The sequence below is a fragment of the Phacochoerus africanus genome, chromosome 4 (genome assembly GCF_016906955.1).
Source record: "Phacochoerus africanus isolate WHEZ1 chromosome 4, ROS_Pafr_v1, whole genome shotgun sequence".
In the NCBI taxonomy this organism is placed as follows: Eukaryota; Metazoa; Chordata; class Mammalia; order Artiodactyla; family Suidae; genus Phacochoerus; species Phacochoerus africanus.
The window spans coordinates 134,192,458-134,209,346 of record NC_062547.1 but is presented as its reverse complement, the minus strand read 5'-3'; the positions used below and the strand labels follow the sequence as shown (position 1 = coordinate 134,209,346).

The window sequence follows — 16,889 nt, the reverse complement described above, 5'->3', positions numbered from 1 at the left end:
CTTCTTTGTCTTACCTGTGGACACACCCTAGCCGAGAAAGGCCTCGGCTGATGCCATCAGTTCAGAGGGCTTTTCAGCTCTGGTTGTTAAGTCTCCATTTAAGGCCAGAACACCTATATCCTATAACTTCCATCACTCACAAACTCCTAAAAAAAGGAAACTAGACCGAAAAGTTGGAGAATCAGACTATCAGGGCCTTTCGGGCTGTCGATGGAGCTGGCGTTATGACTGGCCCCGGGGCAGGCCTTGTGGAAATGCACAGGGAATGAGTTGTCCACCTGGGGTTTTGGGGACAGATGTTATCCACGTGTGTCACGCGGGACTAAACCTGCGCGTCACCTATTTCCTAAGCCTCCCCTGCTTTGCCTAGCTGGTATCCTGGGGCGTGCTTTCCAGCTCTCCAGACCTGGGCTTGAATGCCAGCAATTGCTGTGAACTAGTTTCGTAGCTCTGGGCAGATCCCTTTACCTCTCTGACCCTTGGATTCCACTCTGTAAAATGAGGATTAGAAATTCCGGAGTTCCCTTGTGGCACAGTGGGTTAAGTATCCAGCATTTTCCCTGCCATGGCCTGGGTCGCTGCTGTGACGTGGGTGTTTGTTTGTTTGTTTGTTTGTTTGTTTTTGTCTTTTTGCTATTTCTTGGGCCGCTCCCACGGCATATGGAGGTTCCCAGGCTAGGGGTCGAATCGGAGCTGTAGCCACAGGCCTACGCCAGAGCCACAGCAACGCGGGATCCGAGCCACGTCTGCAACCTATACCACAGGGCACGGCAATGCCGGATCCTTAACCCACTGAGCAAGGGCAGGGACCGAACCAGCAACCTCATGGTTCCTAGTCGGATTCGTTAACCACTGCGCCACGACGGGAACTCTCTGACGTGGGTTTAATCCCTGGTCTGGGGAAGTTCCATGTGCCACAGGTGCAGCCAAAAGAAAAAAAAAAAAATTCTGTCTCCTTCATAGGCTTACCATGAGCACTAAAGAAAGGAGCATGTCTTAGGCCCCTGGCATACTCCTACTCTCATTAGCAACCAGCCAGGCTCCCTCTTGGCCTCCCACAGCCAACATTAGCAGTATCTCCAGGACTCCCAGAGTTGCCAGGATATCCCTGGGGAAGTCCCCAGGGCCACTCCTGTCCAGGGCTCGGGGGTAAGCATGAAGGGGCAGGCTCCAGTGACATTGGTCTAGCATCTCCCACAGGCTCGGAATCCCAACCTTTCTCTGGCTTCTTCCATGTCTGAGTGGGACTTAGTGGGGAGGTGTGGCGGGGGGTGTGGTCCCCTCAGATGGCTTCCTCCAGAGCTGGGTTAGGGGGTCGTGGGTGCCCTCCTCGTTGGGCAGAGCTTTGGATAGCTCTGGACTGCTGCCAGGAGTGACACCCTGAGGGACCCTTCCTGTGCTCTTCCTCCAGTCTGTCGTCTACTGCCACGGGGGGCGCGTGGGCTTCTTCCAGGGAGACATCCGCCTCCTGTCGGATGACATGAAGGCTCTGTGCCCCACCATCTTCCCTGTGGTCCCGCGGCTGCTGAACCGGATGTATGACAAGGTGAGCCCTGCGGGCTGAGCGGCTGCAGATCTGCTTGTTGGGACAGAGGCCAGAGCCCCAGGCAGGCTTTCTACACCTCCACCCTGTGTCCTGGAACTCATCTCCTCTGTCCTTTCCTACCTTTCACCCCTCCTCCTCTTTTCTTCCTATTCTCCAGCACCCTGGTTGGGAGATTTTTGGGGGAAGCATCTTTCCCCACAGTGTGCCTGAACCTTGGTAGTGTTAAGGTTTAACTGGATGTCACATGTTCGGTGACTTCCTGCAGAGGCAAAAATAAAGTGTGGCTTCTCTCCTGGCCAGTCGGGGCCTTCTTCTGGCAGTGGGACATACATACAGACTCAACAGCTCTCTTCAACTTGTGTTCCTTAGATTTTCAGCCAGGCAAACACGCCATTAAAGCGCTGGCTCCTGGAATTCGCAGCAAAACGTAAACAGGCAGAGGTCCGGAGTGGAATCATCAGGAATGATAGTATTTGGGATGAACTCTTCTTTAACAAAATTCAGGTAAGAGGGAGTTCCTGTCGTGGCTCAGTGGTTAACGAATCCAACTAGTAACCGTGAGGTTGCAGGTTCGCTCCCTGGCCTTGCTCAGTGGGTAAAGGATCCGGTGTTGCCCTGAGCTGTGGTGTAGGTTGCAGACATGGCTCGGATCCCGCGTTGCTGTGGCTCTGGTGTAGGCCAGCGGCTACAGCCCTGATTGGACCCCCAGCCTGGGAACCTCCATATGCCGCAGGTGTGGCCCTAGAAAAGACCAAAAAAAAAAAAGACAGGTAAGAAAATCAGCATGGGATGATAATGTGACACCCAGGTGTCCACAGGGTGACCTCACAGAAGAATTAGAGAAGTTCTTCCCAGTGACCTGTCATCTTATAGTAACTTATTTACTGATAAAGTCAAAGCTTTGAAGCAACCTTTGAAATTTTAACGGACTCATTTTTGTTCTTTAGAGATGTGTTGTATTTGCCAAAGGCAGCCAGCAAGAAGGACTTCTGGAAATTAAGTTCCTTGATCTCTAGCAGCATTAGAGCAACTTAGGCAGGATTACCAAGGAGCTCCTGGGGCCTGAAGGTTCTGTTGCCCTTCCCTGTAGCCTTGGCCCTGGTGGCTTTCTGGCAACACAAGGTTCTGGTCAGATGGCCAAAAATCTTCCTTTCCCTCCATTTCCCATCCCCTTAACCTCTTCCAAACCAAGCCCTTTATGAATTGCTCATTTATATATCCCCACTAGAGTTTTGGGGGTTTTTTTGGTCTTTTTTTTTTTTTTTTTTTCTTTTTAGGGCTACACCCATGGCACATGGAAGTTCCCAGGCTAGGGATCCAGTCAGAGCTGTAGTTACCAGCCTTTGCCACAGCAACACCAGATCTGATCCAGCATCTGCGACCTACACCACAGCTCACCCACAGCTCATGGCAATGCCAGACCCTTAACCCACTGAGTGAGAAATTGCCCTCAGTAGTTGTTTTGGATGCTTGCAAATGATGAGCGAGTGAGGGAACAACTGTAGTTTAAGAAAGAGAAAATCAAAATTATACCATGTTCCACAGATCAATGGCCCTCATCTCAAAAGACATCAAAGAGTTGGCCTTTTGTGGGCTGGATTGCAAAGCTGTTTGGGTTGATTGATTTGGAAGGAGAAAGGACTTCTCATGTGTGGTACAGCCTCAGGCCATCTCTCTATCCCAACCCTAGGATCCTGATAGGGTACAATGGTTGAATGTTGACTTTGGGTGAGGCACGGATGAGCTACCTGCCACCCACAGCAGCACAAGCTCTGGCAGGTTCTTCTCTCTTTCCCACAGGCCAGTCTCGGTGGGTGTGTGCGGATGATTGTCACCGGAGCAGCCCCGGCATCACCAACAGTCCTGGGATTCCTCCGGGCAGCTCTGGGGTGCCAGGTATTGCCTTTATGTGGTCTTCTCTGGAGGCAGTGGGGTGCATGTTAGGACAGGGCAGGAGACCCATTATGCCTTCTACTCTCCAGAGAAAGATCCTGGGGGCAAGACTTTTGTAGGATAAAAGCTCCCTCCTCTGAAGATATAAAAAGCCCAGTGTCACTGAAAGCCAGGATAGCCTGGTGACATTCTGGAAAGCCCAGGTGCGTGTCCACCCTGGAATCATGAGGGTAGGTCCCATGCCTGTGCCAGCACCTGTGCATTCTCCCGCCTGCAGACCATCTCCCAACCCAGAGAAGGGGCATGAGGGAAGGGGAGGGAAGTTCATTTCTGTGTTTTAATTGGACACTGTAAGTTTTGTTATTGCTAAAAAAAATTTGTTCCTTCATATAGCCATTCAATTCATATTTATTACGTTCCCACATCTGCAGAGTATAGTTGTAACTAGAGGGCTTTAAGCAAAGTAGGCACATCTGTTTCTTACATGTATGTGCCTCAATTATGCTTTAGGAGCCGTGGGCTTCTTACACTGATCTCTGTTTTATACCAACATGACCTGCCACTCCTGCAGGCAGGCTCTCCCACCCGGTCTGCACATGGGACTCTGAGGGGGGATATCTTACAGGGATAAAATAAAACCTTTAGTAGATTTTAAAAGGTTCAGTACACATTCAAAGGAAAAGCAGTCAGTGGTTGAAAATAGGGAAGAAACCTTTCGCCCAAACCACGTCACCTTACCTACTAAGTATCTGTGGTTAAAAACAAACAAACAAAAAAAGCATTTCTTCCAAACAAAGTAGCTGTTGTCCGGGTTCAGCTTCACCTGGAGTTACCTACTTCCACAGCGCCTCCTCTCCCACTGTCCCCAGCATGGAGCAGACAGATGCTCAGTGGGAGGTTAACTGGTTGAGAAGGACAGCCAGTCAGCCTCTGGAGGGTGTATGCCTGCAGTGTAGTTTCCATGATTTTTTTTTTTTTGCTTTTTTTTAGGGCTGCACCTTGGCATGTGGAGGTTCCCAGGCTAGGGGTCCAATCGGAGCTATAGCTGCTGGCCTACACCACAGCCACAGCAACATGGGATCCAAGCCATGTCTGAGACCTAAACCACAGCTCATGGCAACGCCAGATCCTTAACCCCCTGAGAGAGGCCAGGGATCAAACCTGTGTCCGTCCTCATGGTTACTAGTCGGGTTCGTTAACCACTGAGCCATGAGGGGAACTCCTAGTCTCCGTGTTTTGCTTGAAGGTTTATGAAGGTTACGGCCAAACCGAGTGCACAGCTGGATGTACCTTCACTACACCCGGGGACTGGACCTCAGGTAGGATGGGCTGGAGATGTGGGAGTGAGTTAGAACAGCAGGCTCTAAGGCTTCCTCTCGGCAAGTATATTTACATAGGCACTTAGGACTTAGCAAAAGAAACAGAGGAAACATAATGATGGTGGTTGTAAGTGTTATGGCATTATGGATCTGTTGTTTTGTTATATATTTTTGTATTTTCTACTATTTTTTTTTTGCATTTTCCTGTTTCTTTTAAGGTAAATAGGAGTCACATAAAAAAAAGGTAATAGATCACAAAATACAGCTCAGGAGGAATATGTTTATAATATCAGCATATTGGATTTTATAGTTTCTAACATCCCACCGTCTTGCTTACAGTCATTTTAGAATGAATTGGATATGATTCGGAAAGGAGAGGCAAGTTCGTAGCGGCCAATGTGCTGTTTCTCAAAGAGCCATGTCACAGGCTCTTTGGAACTATGGTCTCCTGTGTCAGCAGTATCTAAAAGGCAGTGACATTCTCAGAAAGGAGCAGCTCCTATCCACACCCTCATCCTGAGGAGATTTCTCGTTCAGGGCAAGGAGGAAGCAGTAGACAGCTCTTACATTGTTCATCACCAAATTTAGACGAATTGCTGGAAGAGTCTGGAGAACATTCAGGAAAAGAACCCTTCAGGATTCCAGCTTCCTTTGTGAGCCTGGGGCCACTCTTCACTGAGCTGAGCTTAAGTTTGCTCAACTACAAACTAGAAAACTTGGAACCATGTGCTCAGAAAAGAGATATCCTCAGTGATGCAATACTGTTTTCAGAGCGCCTTGAGATAGTCAGCAGAAGCATGACAGGGGGATTCTAAATTGAAATCACATTTGGCCAGGTCAGGCACAGAAGCATTTTCTTTCCCCCTGAGTTTTCTCTCTTTAAACTCTACCTGAATAAAGCCTTTCCTTTACGTGAAGCTGTTGGAAACTCTGCTGCTGGCAAATTTACTACAAGGACTGTCTTCCGAGGTCCTGGCTCATTCACTTTTTTCTTGTCGCTGCCATCATATGTACTCATTACTTACAGGAATACCCTTCCTGTCAGACACTTTCTTCCCTCTTGTGAGATCCTCTACATTCTCCTATGTGAGATGTTTGAGGTTTTAAATTTTCTATGCACCCTTGCTATAAAAACTTGCAAGAGTTTTGAGAGGATAGTTTTCATCATAAAATATTGTAAAAGATTTTGACAGTCTCTCATTTAAAAGAGACAAGTGTCACAGCCTCCTTTTTGTCTACGTGACTCACTATTTCAGGACCTTGGCCAGTACCTGCTTAAAAATCCTCCGCCTCGCCAGTGAATTGTGGCAGTCCAGTCCGACGGCGTAACTGCTTGAGCCAAAGCCAGTTCCTACCAGTGCATTGTGTAACAACCACAAAGAGTGACTAGAAAATGACTTAGATGTAATTTTGTGGCTGGAGTATGTCAGACCAAGAAAATTTGAAGTCTTATTTTTGGTTGAGTTACCTCATCCTTGTTTTCTATTCCTTTGTTACTCAAAATGTAACGTGTGGACCAGAGTCAGATGTAAAACCTCTGAGGCTGGCCTCTCCTTTCCCCAGAAATTTGTTTTGCCGTCAGTGCTTGCCTGTCACAAATGCTATCTAAAGGTGTCTTGCTCTCCATCCCTAATTCCCCTCTTGGACCACTGGAGGGGTTTTACGTGGCACGAAGCATCTTTGGTGCTGAAGTTCACCTGAGCACTGACATGTGCCGTGTTCTGGTGTTCTAGGTCACGTCGGGGCCCCTCTACCCTGCAATCATATCAAGCTTGTTGACGTCGAGGAGCTGAATTATTGGGCCAGCCAAGGAGAAGGAGAGGTAAACTAGAGCAGTAAGGCATTCATGTCTGTGCATATTGTACATGTAGTGAGTAAAAGAAAAAAAATGGAAATGTTTTCTTTTCACCCTATATGTAAAGTCACTTTATATAACTGATGAATTTGACCCAAATGAATTGGGCATTTTCTCTCTCGTTCATGAAGTAACAAACCCCCAAATCTGGAACTGAGCTGGTCAAAAACAAGATTTGGGATTCCCAAGCTTTTTTTTTTTTTTAGGGCCACACCTGCAGCATATGGAAGCTCTCAGGCTGGGGGTTGAACCGGAGCTGCAGCTGCCTGCCTACGCCACAGCCACAGCAATGCAGGATCTGAGCCACATCTGCAACCTATGCCGCAGCTTGCAGCAATGCCAGATCTTCTACCCACTGAGCAAGGCCAGGGATTGAACCCGCATTCTCATGGACACTATGTGGGGTTCTTAACTGAGCCGCAACAGGAACTCCTTCTACGCTTTTTTAAAAATCCATTTTTCGTCTTAACTGGCATGGCTTGCTGCTGTGTATCTGTCCAAGCAGAAACATGAGCATTTGCAGATAGGCCATAGGGTCGATAGAGCTGGCCTGTGCTTGTTCATTCCGTGGAAGGAGATGGGAAGGCCGAGAGCCTGATCATGAAGCAGTGGCTCAGGAGTCTCTGGTGGAATCAGCCAGCCAAACCGGGTGTTTGTCCCTACAGATATGTGTGAGAGGACCAAATGTGTTCAAAGGTTACTTGAAAGATCCAGAGAGGACAAAGGAGGCCCTGGACAGCGAGGGCTGGCTTCACACTGGTGACATTGGGAAGTGGCTGCCGGTGCGTATGCTTGGAACCATGGCGCTCCGCGCATGGTGCTGATGACAGGTGTGTGGTCTGATTCACTCCTGCGGCAGGACTCTCCTTCATCTCTGCCCTGACCATCAGTCATTCCAGAATTCTTCCAGGAACTGGGGGGTTCTTCTTTACCCCACCCGCAAGCCACCTCCTCCACCCTCCTGATGAAGGTGACGGGGATCTTTTGGGGAGAGTAGAGCTGGGGTTTGAGGCCCCATCCTACCTTGAAATGGCATCCAGAAAGAGATCTGACAGCGCTCTGGAATCCAGTGGGTCAAATACAAGGAGCAGGGGGTTCGTAGTTCTGGGAGATCTGAACAAGGTGGGGCCTGGGAGCCCATGGACACTGACCGCCAGCTGAGAAAAGCTTGGGGCTGGGCAGAAGGGGGCCAAGGTTCTTTTGTCTCTGCCAGCAGCTGCTCTCATGACCTTGAGCAAAGTGTCAGCCCTTTCTGGGGCTCCATATTGCCTCACCTGTAGAAAAAGAAAGCAAACCTCCATGGCATTCTTTGACTGTGGCCCCCAACTTTTAGCCAGTAAATGGTACTTGACCATTTAACCAGTAAATGGTACTTCATTCTGTCATTTGTAAGATAGGGGGTGATACCATGGCTTACCTCTGTGGTTGTGAGGAATAAGTGAGATTATACCTATAAAGCCATTATTAGCACAATACCTGGCACATAGGAGATGCTGAGATGAAAGCTATGGCCAGAAAAAAGTTCTCACTGAAACCGAGAGCCTCCTGCCTGCTGTAGTCTATCCCAGGAAACCTTTCCTGTGTCTCTCGGAAATTGCTAAGGTTTCGAGTGGGCTTTCTGAGATGTTGAGTTTATCAGACATGTGAGTGATGTTGGTCCCTTTAGGGGCTCTCTGAGCTGGTGAGCAGATGTGCCCCTGCTTGAAACCCCCATTTCCGCAGCAGACAGGTATGTGTCCCCAGTGTGTGCCCTGAGCCAGGGACTCTGCTCGGGGCGGGGGAGGGGGGGGAGGCACATTAAGGCAGTTCCCAACTCCATGGGATGGGCATGAGATGAGGACCACGTCCCCCTGGGGGAGAAGCAGAGCAGGACAGCGCTTACTAGCCCTGAGTCTCAGGATGTGAGTCCTGTTCCAAGGGGAGAGGAGACAGCAGGAAGGACAGTCAGGCAGGAGTGATACAGCACGTGCTAAGTAGAGAGACACTGGAGGTGTGAGGCAAGCAGTTCTTTTTTTTTTTTTTTTTCCTTTCTTCCTTCTTTTGTCTTTTTAGGGCTGTACTCGTGGCATATGGAAGTTCCCAAGCTAGGGATCCAGTTGGAGCTGTAGCCACCGGCTTATACCACAGCCACAGCAACACGGGATCCAAGCTGCAACTGCAACCTACACCGCAATGCTGGATCCTTAACCCACTGAGCAAGGCCAGGGGACAAACCCATGTCCTCATGGATGCTAGTTGGGTTCATTAACCTCTGAGCCATGATGGGAACTCCAAGGCAAGCAGTTCTGAGGGCCCACAGTGTGGAGGAGGGAGGCTGGAGAAGCAATGGGGCCCTGGACACTGGCAGAGGCTAGACTGTCCCATCAGCTGACGAAGCCTGGGCTTCAGCCCACCCCTTCATAGGCCCCTTTTAAGGCTCTGCGCTTCCTTTTATATTATATTTTAAGGGGGTGGAACCCTCAAAATTGGAAAAAACCTGGATCTGCTGCTTATGCCCAATAACTTGGATGAAACCACCCAGTTTGCAGGGTGTTATGAGAAGCAAATAAAGTAATTCATGTGAAACAGCTAGTGTTGTGCTTGCACTCAGCGTCTAAGGCAGCAGGCAGGCAGTCTGGGGGAGCCAGCTTTTAAAAAATTATTATTATTTTGAAATAGATCAAGGAAAAGGTATAAGTTCCTGATCCAGAAAGACCTGATTCAAATCCTGGATCTCTCACCCCTTGGCCGTGCTTCTCTGGAGGCGTTAACTGGCCTCTCTAATCCTCACCTTCACTGTTTGTGAAACACAGGTGATGACACCCAGATGATGGGGTGCCACCAAGACCAAAGAGGCCAGTGCAGGCAGAGTGCCCGATTATCCAGCCTGGATTTTGAGCAAAACAGGGCCTGCTTGCTTTCCTGTTCTAGCAGGATTACTCTGGTTCTGGTGACTAAACAGATGGAGCAGGCCCAGAGTGTGCGCACAAGTCTGATCCGGAAGTGGTTTTGATGGAAGGAGGAGGGAGCTGCAAGAAGGGTTTAAATAAGTGAGGACGGATGAGCCTGACTGCTGAACGTGCCAAGAGAGGCCGGGGGCAAGGCCGTCTCCCGGTGTGGGGCTTGGGGACTCGGACAGGCTCGAGGAGGAGGATGTTGACCTTCCTTTGGGGGAGGTAACATCAACCAGGACAAATGGCCTGGTGTCTGTAGCATTCTGAGAATAGTGAGGTTCTGAGTCTGGAACGTAGTGACGAGCTCTGCCTGGAAGCTCAGGCAGACACGGGAATAGCCCTGAAGAGAGAAATGGTGGTCGCTGTCAGTAGAGGTGAGGAAATTGCAATATTCGAGGGTTGAGCCAAAGGAGAGAGACCCTCTTTTCACCTGGAAAGTGATAAAGGTCAAAAGGAGTCAGGGAGGTGAGTGGGGGTCCTGCAGGCCAGGGTCACAAACACTCACTGCTCAAGTGGCTGCCACCTGCTGCAGAGGCCCTGGTGGGAGAGGGCTCCCGATGCCATCTGGGCGCCGCTGCCAGAGCTGTGTTGTGTGTGGAGGATGGTAAGGCTGCCCTCGGGGAGTGGAGGCTCATGCATGGCTCACGGGAGCAAATCTGAAGATGCTGCTGAGAAAAGGGACAGATCACTTGGAGCGAGGGCCTGGGTGAGAGGAGCCCTGATGGGAAGGAGACTCAGAAGGTGGGCTTTCTGAGAAGGGGGACACCCGTTGCTGGGCACTGGGTGGCAGGGGTGGGAGGGGGACTGGGGAGAATGCTGAGCGGGAGCTCAGGGGGCCATCACAGCCCCGCAGAGCGTGGGAGCCACCCGCTGGCGGCAGTGTCCCTCTCCGTCCACACTGCGGCTCCAGGAGAGCAGAGGCGTGCGGTCAGGAGCCGGTCTGGAGGGGCTTGCAGGGTGGGACAGGACAGGGGCGAGGGGCTCTGGCTTTGGAATGCCGTCTTTTTATGGAGCTGTTTGTCCAACTCCGCAGGCAGGAACTCTTAAAATTATTGATCGGAAAAAGCACATATTTAAACTCGCTCAGGGAGAGTACATTGCGCCCGAGAAGATCGAGAACATCTACATCCGGAGCGAGCCTGTGGCGCAAGTCTACGTGCACGGGGACAGCCTAAAGGTGCGTCTCCCCGCTTCAGCCCTCCCACACGTGTGGGCCTGCCGAAAAGCTGGGGAATTGTTTCCTGGGTCTCTGGTATTCAATTACATTGATGAACATCGATTTCCAATCAAACATGGGTATTTTCCTGCCTCTCAGATCATGAGGGAAAATGCCTTTCTAAAGGAGCCGTCTTAATTGCTTATACTTTGATAAATTGCAGTGAGGTCAATAAGTTACATCAAGTGGCAATAATATACATTCCCACTCATTTTAACATTTCTCTGCGTACCCCTAAGAGGAATTTTGCGGTAAGATGCTAAAGCAAGAGTCAGGCTTTCTGCTATTTGGGTTTTGAAATATGTAAACGAAGATTACGGATAAATAGACACAGTATTGCAAATAATGGTACTGATAATATAACTTAATATATTAAGCCAATATGCTGATATAGCTTAGGATTAAATTATTTAGAGAAGATTTATATTCTGCTTTTAATAGAAAGATCATAAAGAATATATTCCGTGCTATCATTGGATTTATATAATTAAATACTATTAAATTATTTTCCAAGAAAATGCTTTAAAAATTAAAACGGTATTCTCATGAGTTCCTTGGCTCAGCGCATTAAGGATCTGGCATCGTCACCGCTGTGGCTCTAGTTACAGCTGGGGTGTGTGTTCAGTCCCTGGCCCGGGAACTTTCATATATTGCAGGGACAGCCAAAAAAAAAAAAAATGGTGTTCTTAATGAATGCAGATCATATTAATGAAGCAATTTCAAAATGGTCTGGAAATCCTGAGAAATATGTGTTTTGGTTCATAGAGCTGGTTGACTAGTATCCTAAAGACGTACTCATTTAAGACTGGCATGCGACGTTCCTGTCGTGGCACAGCAGAAATGAATCGACGAGGAACCACGAGGTTTCGGGTTTGATCCCTGACCTCGCTCAGTGGGTTAAGGAGCCAGTGTTGCCGTGAGCTGTGGTGTAGGTTGCAGACACTGTTCAGATCTGGCGTGGGTGTGGCTCTGGCATAGGCCAGCGCCTACAGATCCAGTTAGACCCCTAGCCTGGGAACCTCCATATGTCGTGGGTGCAGCCCTAAAAAGCAAAAAAAAAAGATTGGCATGAGAATCACAGGCACATATAGAACTGACCTTACTGATTCTTAATCTCCTTTATTAATTTTTTACAAAGTTAAATATTCAAGAACTATTTAAGAATATCAGAAATATTCAAGAATATTTCTGTCAAGAATGTGTGATGCATTTGTGGAAATGTTTGGTAACATAAACATACTTATTTTTAGAAAAGAGTGGAGTCTGAGAATGCCACAAATAACCACTTTAAAAGCTTTTGTCATAACTGTGTTTTTCCTCTGGTGGGACCGCAGGCCTTTTTGGTGGGCATTGTCGTACCCGACCCGGAAGTCATGCCCTCTTGGGCCCAGAAGAGAGGAATTGAAGGGACGTACGCAGAGCTCTGCGCAAATAAGGTCTGTACCTGGGGCCCGTTCCCTGAAAGGCTGCCGGCCCTTCTGTGATAGCGCATAATGAGAGGATAGAAAGCAAGTGGCATTTGAATATGACGGGAGATTTCTAACTTTATTTTACAAATGGTGGGAATCCTAAAGCAGAGGTTGGTCGTTTTTGTTGTGGCAGAAGGAGCTCATATTTCTTAGAATGTCTGCTAAACTGTTTGATTTTCTGGCCGGGAGGCAGTACAGAAAGCTTGCCTAGCCCTGTTGTTTTGCAGCTTGCAGGAGGAGCCAGAGAGGGAGGTTGTTTGTCCAAGGCCACACAGCTGCTTAGCAGCAGTGTCAGATGTGAGCGGAGGCCTTCTGACTCACTGGCCCTGCTCTCACCTAATGTGAGGTAGATTTTGTATCTCCTGGGCTTAGGTAGACAATTACGGAATTGAAAACGTAACACATGGTGTTCCCGTCATGGCTCAGCTGTGAACGAACCTGACTAGCATCCATGAGGATGCCGGTTTGATCCCTGGCCTCGCTCAGTGGGTTCAGGATGCGGCATTGCCGTGAGCTGCGGTGTAGATCACAGACACGGCTCGGATCCTGCGTTGCTGTGGCTGTGGTGGAGGCTGGTGGCTGCAGCTTCAGTTGGACCCCTGGCCTGGGAACCTCCTTATGTCACGGGTGTGGCCCTGAAAAGATAAAAAGACAAAAAAGAAAAAGAAAAGGTAGCACAGGTCACCCTGCTGAGAGCATTAGCCCGTGGTGCCTTTCTTTTCACGGCACATGGAAGGTCCTGTGGAAGAGGACCTCTGGGCCCTGGCTCAGCATCGGCCCCTTGATCACGTGGTCTATTTCTTAGCAACGGCCATGAGCCCTCGAGCTCCCACTGGACCCTGGGCTTTTCTGGGGGTGGCAGGGCCCTTGGGACTCACCATGCTGACCAGAGGACCACTTTAAAAAAAAGACCTTCAGCCTCCTCAGAGTCACCCCCTAGGCTGCCCAGCGCTTACTGGCCTGATGAGAGGTGGCGACTGGCATGCTGACCACCAGTTGGAGGTGTGAAGGGTGTGGGGAACGTTGGTACGACTGCCAGTTTCACCTTCGCTCAAAACTCATTGATGCCTCTATTTCCATTTTGAACTATGTTTTTGCCTTGTAATTTTACTTGTATGGTTCAATTCAGGAGCTGAAGAAAGCCATTTTGGAAGATATGGTGAGGTTAGGAAAAGAAAGCGGACTCCATTCTTTTGAACAGGTAACTGTTACCTTCTCCATCCTTGTTCCTGCCCTTTAGGCAGGGATGAAAATTAAAGAACCCACAGTGACCCCGACTTAGATTCCCCACCCTCCTCGCTGTGGCCCACAGGCAGGCTGTGTCCTAGCAGCCCCCTGAAGGCCTCTTCCAAGCTGACTTGCGTCCTAACTGAAAATAGGTCATATGTCGGGCGAGATTGTGCTCATTGTTCTCATAATCCCAAACGTTCACCAAGCTGAAATATTTCTGTAGCTGCTGCTGGTAGAGCATGTATTACACGGTGTGTCCCCAGGCTGCCTGCAGTCCTCAAGACCTGAGCCCTGTCTTGTTATTTTTATGGGGACTGTCTTCTTGGCTGCAGCAGGCAAGCGTACTTGCTGGGACGTCGGAAAGATGGTGTTCCTGGAGCCCATGCTCAGCCAGCCCAGCCTGCCCTCTGCAAAGAGGAGGAAACTGCGCTGAGAGGACACAGCAGATCTCTGAGATTTTTTTTTGTCTGCAAGGGTGGGGTTCTTTTTGTAACTTCATTCTTACGCACACTTGGTCCTGCTTATACACATCATTTACAATCCTCTTTAGTCAAAACGTCAAAAGGAAAAATTCTTCAAACAAAAGTATTAATATACTGATTTTTAAAAAATTCCCTTGTATGGATTTAATACCATTGTTTTTCATAAAATGTTTCTCCAGCAGGGTCCCCAGATATAGCACTAAGAATCTGCAAGGTTTCTGAGCATTTAAAATTTTGTGTGTTCATGTTGATGATAACCTAAAAACAGTTTTAAACCAGTTTCAAATATAAAACTCTCCCAGAAATTATTTGCAATTAGAAAACCTTTCCACAGTTTAAGACATTAGTTTCTTAGGTTTCGAACTGAGAAACTCTAAACATAGAGTTTGAGAGAATGTTTTTCTTTTTAAATAGGTCTTCACATTAATCTAACTTGAGAAACACTGCTTTACCCTCATCCGTTAGCATGTTTTAGGGCACCTAAGGCCTGGATGAATAAATCCCCATGTAAAAAATTATAAAATCTGGGGCATTCAGTCAAGTTACGTTTATCTTTCTGAATGCAAGGTCCATTCTGGCAGAATAATTATTTAGATTTCTAAATTTGCTAGAACTGACTTCATCGCTCTTCCGTTAAGGGGAGCCAGGAGACTGGATCGTATGGTCTTGTAGAGCACGGGCTGCAGATGAGTTGTCAGAGACCTAGTTGGTCTGGGCCTCTAAGGTCACTGGGGACTCACTGGAGAGCCTGCTGGTACCTTGTGATTCCCAAGGCTTGCACGCCCCCTGCTGGATATGGGCTGCATGGCTGCCTCAGGGCATGGGGAGAATTTTAACAGCTAGATTCCTCCTCTTATTGGAAAAAACTACTACTCTTTAGATTATGCTTAAGGAAATCTCTAGTTATGTTTCCATTGTTAACCGTTATTCATGTTAGAGCTTTTACTGAGACGAGACTTATTCTTGATTTTCCATATGCCTTATGCTGAGTTTCTGCTCTAATAATCTGCCCTCACCATGGTAACCTCAAATACAGAGAAGTCGTGGTCATGTGGCATCCCACAGGCCTGAGTTACATTGCCAAGGCCGTTAGCTCCTCGTTTTCTCTGTTCTCATTCACCGCTTTGTTGGTCTCTTGCATCCTCCCCACCAGTTTGTGCCCTCAACTGACCACAGTCGAGTGGAAACTAGGCCTCATGCCTGAGAAGGGTGTGCTCCCGATTGTGTTCCAAAGTGTGACAAAAAAATTTTTGAGTTAGGAGTTCCTGCTATAGCACAGTGGGTTAAGAATCCTGTGGCAGCAGCTCAGGTTGCTGCAGAGGCACAGGTTTGATCACTGGGCACAGTGGGTTAAAGGACCTGGCATTGCCACATTTGTGGCGTAGGTTGCACCTATGGTTTGGATTCAATCCTTGGCCCAGGAACTTCCTGCAAATGTGGCCAGAGTGGGGGGAAAGAAAAACCCACCAATCAAGGAGTTCTCATCGTGGCTTAGCAATTAACGAACCCGACTAGCATCCATAAGGATGTGGGTTCAGTCCCTGGCCTTTCTCAGTAGGTTAAGGATCCGGTGTTGCCGTGATCAGTGGTGTAGGTCACAGACGTGGCTCAGATCCCACGTTGCTGTGACTGTGGTGTAGGGCAGCGGCTTCAGCTCCAAATGGACCCCTAGCCTGGGAACCTCCATATGCTACCAGTGTGGCCCTAAAAAGACAAAAAAAAAAAAAAGACCCAAAAGAAAAAAAAAGGGATCGATTAAGATTTAATGCTAATTTTGTAATCCCTGCCTCCCCCCACAGAGATATCTAAGTGCAAGACTTATTCAGTGAGAGCTTTAAGAGTTTAGGAGTTAATCTGAATTAAACTTTGAATGAAATGAAAAAGTAATGCAATTTAATTTCCAGCAACAGTTCCTAGAACTAGGCCAACCATTATTAATTTATTTATGGAGATCTTTGGAAGATATTTTTCAATGAGTAGAGAGGAAGCATTTAAAATAACTGTATCAATAATTAAAATATGGAAGTATCTGAGAAATGTTTGAGCACACTTAACTATGACTTAACCATTTTATTGACATTTATATGCCTTATTAGTTTTCAAGGCATATAAATACAAAAGTGAACTTCGAAACTTGATAGAGTTTTCAAATTCTGACCGTGAAGCCCTGGCTAAATATATCTCACTGTATTTCCTGTCATTGAAATGAATCCTTACCTATTCAATTTGTCTTTAAATCAGAAATGAATCAAGCATTTCTGTAATTAATTTAAAATTTTAAAATTTCTCTTGTCCAAAATTAGTCACCCGGTGTGTATTACCTATAGGAAATATTGTATGTTAAATTGTTTCACTGGGTAATACCATCGAAAGATTTTAAATACTGTTTTTTCAGAATTACAAAATATTCTGTGCTTCAATGTGTTGGCATGAATTGACCCTTTTGAGGCATTCGACTCCAGTATAATATGTTACAGTATTTTTAAATTAAAAAACAAGAGCTCTAGGAGTTCCCATCATGGCTCAGCAGTTGATGAACCCAACTAGCATCCAAGAGGACGTGGGTTTGCCTCGCTCGGTGGTTTAAGGATCCAGTGTTGCCGTGAGCAGTGGTGTAGGACGCAGATGCAGTTCAGATCCAGCATTGCTGTGGCTGTGGTGTAGGCCAGTGGCTACAGCTCCGATTGGATCCCTGGCCTGGGAACTTCCATATGCTGCATGTGCAGCCCTAAAAAGACAAAATAAAAACAAAAACAAAAACAAGAATCACTTTTTAGTAACAAGAGTGTAGTTTCAGAAAAGGAGCTAATATTAAGTATCTCCCTCCTAATTTCCTCAGTAAAAACTGTGCTTTTTGCAAACTGAAAGACAAGTTGTATGTTGTGTTAGACATAAAAATTCTTATTCCCCCTCCCTCACAATTCTACAGTTTGGTTTTATTAGAAA

At 47.6% G+C, this 16,889-nt stretch overlaps 1 protein-coding gene across 4 annotated transcripts in view; it reads left to right on the top strand.

Annotated features, from left to right (window-relative positions):
- The window catches only part of ACSL6 (acyl-CoA synthetase long chain family member 6), a 65,317-nt gene that overhangs the window by 38,052 nt on the left and 10,376 nt on the right, over positions 1-16,889 (top strand). For all 4 annotated transcript variants that reach the window (XM_047778575.1, XM_047778573.1, XM_047778572.1 and 1 more), the window contains exons 12-20: positions 1,412-1,546; positions 1,916-2,050; positions 3,347-3,442; positions 4,686-4,758; positions 6,492-6,580; positions 7,279-7,395; positions 10,580-10,723; positions 12,097-12,198; positions 13,361-13,432. In XM_047778575.1, the coding sequence (XP_047634531.1) occupies positions 1,412-1,546; positions 1,916-2,050; positions 3,347-3,442; positions 4,686-4,758; positions 6,492-6,580; positions 7,279-7,395; positions 10,580-10,723; positions 12,097-12,198; positions 13,361-13,432 (963 nt within the window). The remainder of the gene's footprint in view (positions 1-1,411; positions 1,547-1,915; positions 2,051-3,346; positions 3,443-4,685; positions 4,759-6,491; positions 6,581-7,278; positions 7,396-10,579; positions 10,724-12,096; positions 12,199-13,360; positions 13,433-16,889) is intronic.